The sequence below is a fragment of the Phalaenopsis equestris genome, unplaced genomic scaffold (genome assembly GCF_001263595.1).
Source record: "Phalaenopsis equestris unplaced genomic scaffold, ASM126359v1 Scaffold000535, whole genome shotgun sequence".
Lineage (NCBI taxonomy): Eukaryota > Viridiplantae > Streptophyta > Magnoliopsida > Asparagales > Orchidaceae > Phalaenopsis > Phalaenopsis equestris.
The window spans coordinates 548,250-553,838 of NW_018164975.1; the positions used below are offsets into that span (position 1 = coordinate 548,250).

The 5,589-nt window shown below is 31.7% G+C and overlaps 1 protein-coding gene across 1 annotated transcript; it reads right to left on the minus strand.

The window, feature by feature from the left end:
- Positions 1-666: 666 nt before the first annotated feature.
- LOC110028882 (probable glutathione S-transferase parA) lies at positions 667-2,126 on the minus strand. The gene is made up of 2 exons (XM_020730916.1): positions 1,657-2,126; positions 667-1,149 (listed from the first exon to the last, which is right to left on the minus strand). The coding sequence occupies exons 1-2, from the start codon at positions 2,056-2,058 to the stop codon at positions 805-807; spliced, it is 747 nt and encodes a 248-aa protein (XP_020586575.1). The 5' UTR covers positions 2,059-2,126; the 3' UTR covers positions 667-804.
- Positions 2,127-5,589: the final 3,463 nt, after the last annotated feature.

Sequence of the window (5,589 nt, forward strand, 5' to 3'; positions counted from 1 at the left end):
AGGATAATTATATTAATATTTATTTTAAATGCAATTGGAGATTATTATTCACTTGTTCATTTTGCAGCATTTGCTGTCAAAGAGATAAGATAATCGAGGAATTAAATATGTATAAACGAAAACCCATTATTGAATTCAAGGTGTAAAGCCAGGCAACTTGTCATGTCAGCTAAATAGCTCGATTGGATCAACTTGACAAATGAACTCGCTAAGAAATTTTACTCGATTGCACCCCTTTAGTGATTATCATTGAGATGCTCTACTAAGGCAGCTCGAAAATTTGCTTTAGGAGATCATCTCTATGAGATCAACTTGCCCGGGAAAATCAACTTATCTCACAACCGAGTTGACCAACTAGAGCGTTATTGAAAGGAAAAGAAGGATAATTACAAATATAAGATATTGTTAGGATACTATTTATTTATTATACACAATAGAAAAAATACATGATAGATTAAAGATCTCTTAGTATTCATGTATAGTACTATATTATTTATAATATATAAGCTAACCCTGTATAAATAGGTTTATCGGTATTATACAAGGGAGGATTCCTAGATATTATTTTTGAGTGTTTCTAAAACAACTAAAACATGTTATAACATACAAAATATACTTTATTTCATATAAAAATATAAACAAAATTAAATAAAAAATAAAATTTTAAGTGAACCAACCCAAATAACCCCCTATAAAAACTTGATAACTTGCTAAATGATTATTTAAAAATGTCAACACCATTCAAATCATAAACACATTAACAAAAAGGCAATAAATTGCAGCACAACATTTTTCCTTTGCATACTACTCAAACCCTAGTTTCTTCCTCACCATGCAGGCAATGTCATAGACCTCTAGAGGAGCTGGAAGTGTCCTTGCCACACTCTCCCTTTCCATGCATCTCCTCACCCAAATCATCAGCTTAGGGCATTCCTTCTCCACACTAAAGCCCCCAAATGTCTCATATGTGTGGATCCAACAAGAGAATGTAATAAGAGCAATGTCCAAAAATCCAAATCTGTCTCCATTGAAGTAGAGCTTCTCTCCCAGCTCACCTTCCAATAGCTTCATGTTCCTTATAAACTCCTCCTTGGCTTCTTCCCTTTCATTTCCCTTGCCGTGCCTTATTCTTCTCCCGCTATCGTAAACCTATCATAACAACAATTACTCAATTTCCTTTTAATTTCAAAGTAAATTAAAAGAGCAACAAATATTACTTGCGGTATTCGTATGTGTGGATTGTTGTTATTGAGATGATATTCATCTAGGGCTGTCAAAATGTCTCGTTGTTCGCCAACAACTCCTGTTCGGCTCGTTAAGGAGCTTGTGTTAGGCTCATTCGCTAAGTTAACGAGCCGAACACGAACCAAAATTTGTTCGTTCTTGTTCGGCTCCTTTTGGTTCGAAATAAATATTTTAATATAAACAATAATTTTTAAATCTTGCCTCAACTCTTAACATCTTATGACTCAGCGAGCCGAACAAGAACACGTTTTTTGAGCTCGAAATATAAACAAGTCGAACACAAGCTGAGCCTGGGCTCAACTCGCGTTCGGCTCGTTAACACCTCTATATTCATTTCAATACCGTCCCAATACCACCAAGTCGCTTCTAAGCCGAATCTGGCTCATCCACACTTAATATTAGAAAGAGCACCTTCTTGTTGACGAAATCGGCCCAAAACCTCGCCGAAGCTCGCCGGCAAACATCAGCAGGCATCAAAGGACTCTGCTGGTCCCAGACCTGATCGATATACTCCAGGATGATGAGAGATTCACAGACAGCTTTACCATTATGGATCAAAACTGGTACTTTGTTGTAAATCGGGTTTGACTCCAAGACCTGCTTGCTCTTCTCGAAGATGTCCACCTCCCTGTAAGTATATGCAATGCCCTTCTCCTCCAAAGCTATCTGAACCCTCAGCCCGAACACGCTCGACCGCCATGATAGCAGCAGCACTTCTCCGTCGTTGCCCATCGGCGCTCCGGCATGGAATGTTGATGGCAAGGGAATGGTGGTTGTTTTAAGGTAGGAGGAGAGGTTGGCTTGTGAGGTCATTGCTTGCGTTGATGAACTAGAAAGTGCAGCTGCTATTTTTGGTTTGGTTTCATGGTAAGAAGGTATGATTTGCTATCCTACCCCAACAAATGAAATTGTGAATGAGAAAATTTAATATTTTGTATACATTAGTTATATAAAGTGATAAATTTCATTATATATAGTAGACATATGTTTGTTGCTTGTCCAATTTGAACATGATATAATAAAATTTTGGCACAATCTTGGCCGCATACATGTTTTTAAAATTAAAATTAAATTTAATAAATAGTATTAAAATATATAATAAAAAAGGGTTTTAATGATTTATGTTTGTTTTTTTTAATGTAATTTTCTAAAAAAATATTGATGGTCATATTTCACTAACTTTTTTAAAAATTTTGTATTACTTAATATTTTTATTATAGTTAATAGTTTTCATAATTATTTAGTTTTTTTTCATTGGCTTCTATTTTGATCTATGAATTATATGATAATCATTTATATTTTTTTTATCCTTAAATGTCATTATTTTTTAATCCTTATAATATTAAGCTCTTTTTTATTTATTTCATGTTTCTTTAATTTATATGACTAGTATATATTAGTTAGATAACTTGGTTAAGAAAGGCAGAGGTAAATCTAGGATGACTTGGGCAAAATCATAATTTATTAGAATTAAATGAAAATGACACTAAATAGGACACAATGGAGAAAAAAAGGACTCATGTAGCCGACCCCACTTAGTGGGATAAAGGTTTTATTGTTGTTGTAGTATATATTACTTAAAAATATATAATGTGCGTGTGCGTGTATAATGCATGTCAAAGACATGTCAGTGTCCTATATTTTAAAAAGTATGTGTGTCTTATGATGTGTCATACATATTTGACCCTGTGTTTGTATCGATTCATATAAGCCGAGAATTGTTTTATTATGCACTTTGTATGTGGTGTGAATTGTTTGTGGAAGAGAGAGAGAGAGAGAGAGAGAGAGAGAGAGAGAGAGAGAGAGAGAGAGAGAGAGAGAGAGAGAGAGAGAGAGAGAGAGAGAGAGAGAGAGAGAGAGAGAGAGAGAGAGAGAGAGAGAGAGAGAGAGAGAGAGAGAGATGTTGGTTGGGGTTTCTTTTCTCTTGTTCTATTATATTTTGAAAGATTTCTATATAAATAATTGGTTGCGTCATTTGAATATTAATATACTATCTTAAATAATAAAAATATTATTTTAAAATGGATTTGACCATTTGGATGAGAAAATTCTTTAAGATTTATGGGTCTGCATAACAAAAAAATTTCCCCCTATCTTAGAGGAGTAAGTAAGATAGAGTTTATTTTATTCTGGGGTGTGGGATCCCTATGATGGTAAGCTCTCATGGTTAATTCCGTTCCAAGAGTTGTGGCTCCTGAGAATAATCTTAATTAAAGTATTAACATATATCAAACATGATTATAAGGTAAGTGTTTTAAAGATTGATGTTTCAAGATCTCAGATGGGTTTGAAAGGAATTGATTGGAAAAGTTGGGACTTACAGCAATAATGATGTGACAAGGAAAAGCCTAGGAAGCGGGTTAGCCAACTATAGAAAGAAGACATGCACTTGGAATTGGAATTTTGAATTTGTTGAAATAGAGTTAATTTTTTATAATGAATCTCACATAACTCAAAAGGTTTATGAACAAATTCTTATTCAGTTAAAATGTGTTAAAATTCGTAATAACTGCAATAATGTAGAACAAAAAATATTGTATGGCAAATGTGTTATATACATCATCAAAAGTCACAGAGATTGGGGACTAAATCCCTATATAATTTTATAATCTAATTTACGATAACATATAACTATAATTTATTGGAACTATGTGATTCTATGATGAAAGCATCCTTCTTAGTAAATATCAAGAGAAAACACTCTTAGATTTTTATTGTAAATAAAGATATTTTGACAAGGGATATTCTTGGTTGGTTCTATTGATGGTGAAATTATTTTGGTGAAGAATTGAATTTCTTATCTAATAGTATAAAAGGCAAATATGAAAAAATGGGTTGAGTTAAACCCAAAAATAAATTCAATTCCAAATGAAAAAAAATATATCCAAGCAATGTTTAGCTAATTTATTCACATACTTCCACATGCCCTAGATTTGGAGTTGGAATATAATGTTGGAATATTTTGACAAGTGATATTTGCAATCCACATTTTCAATATATTTTAGTATAAATCAATGATGTTTTAGTATTTTTTTCAAAGTATTGATGATTTTTGTAAACATCTAAATACTTTCAAAATTTTGATTCATAAAAATGGTTCAATTAAATTATTAGGTCATAATATTTCAAACACTTATATAATCCTTATTAGTAGAAGCATTGAATTTGAAGAAAAGTATTCAATAATACTATAAACAAAAAAAAAAACTACAAATATTTTATGAAGTGTAATTATTATTTTTTTGATTTTATGAAAATTTAGCTTTTGATGTTGCTCCACTATTTGATATAAGTCCATACACAATCTCTTATAAAATTAAAACAAAGAGTTAAAAATCCTCCTCGCTTAAATTTAACAAATCTAGATAGTTTCAAAATAGTTCAACATTAAGTTGATGCCTTTAATTTAGAATAGAGAGGCATCCTTGAATAATTAAATAGTAATAAAGAGGAATTAGTTAGATTTATATAAGAATTTGAATCTAAAGCAACATAAATATTCTTTTATTAAAAAGAAATGCTTTCTATTGTGAAATGCATTACCATATTTTGAGATGAGCTGCTTAATCAAAATACTTTACTACATATAGATTGTTCATCAATAAAACATATTATTCAAAATGATGTAAGAAAAATTAACATCTAAATAAGTATTTGCTAATTCACTCGCGTTGCATAGTAATATGATGTATTTGAGTACGAGATCTTTCCCATGATATTGCTAATTAATTAACTCATATTTAGAATGTTTACTCCTGTCATGTTATTCCTCTAATATTTGCTAATTAACATCAAATAAATATTAGAAACACTTATATTGAATTGAGCTCTCTCCAAGAAACGGATCTCAAGAGTGCTTGGGTCGGTTAAGGGATGCTTTAGAAGACTTAGAAAGAGAGGATTTTTATGGTGGATTAGGTTTTAGAGATAAAAAATGCTTTTAGGATAATTAGATTGATGGGTAAATGATACACCAAAAATATATGTATTTTTAGACCCATATTTTATACTCATTTTTGGTGATATTGCACTTTAATTGAATGTATTTTCTATGTTTTATTGCAGGTTGTTGATTTTGAGGATTTGGAGCAAAAAAGAAGCAAAAATGAAGAAGTTCAAAATTTATTCCGTGCCGAGGGCGCCATACTGGGCGTCGACGATGCATTTGACATAAACATGGGATTTAAATACGGGCCTCTGAAGCCGACGACGCTAGTATCAGTTGGTGATATTGCACTTTAATTGAATGTATTTTCTATGTTTAATTGCAGGTTGTTGATTTTGAAGACTTGGAGCAAAAAAGAAGCAAAAATGATGAAATTTAGAGCAAAAATGAAGAAGTTC

Excerpts from the sequence above, each read along its gene's own strand:
- LOC110028882 (XM_020730916.1), bottom strand. The coding sequence starts at position 2,058 with ATGACCTCACAAGCCAACCTCTCCTCCTACCTTAAAACAACCACCATT. Across the intron at positions 1,150-1,656 it reads CCGATTTCGTCAACAAGAAG|GTTTACGATAGCGGGAGAAG; the intron begins GTGCTCTTTCTA and ends TTGTTATGATAG.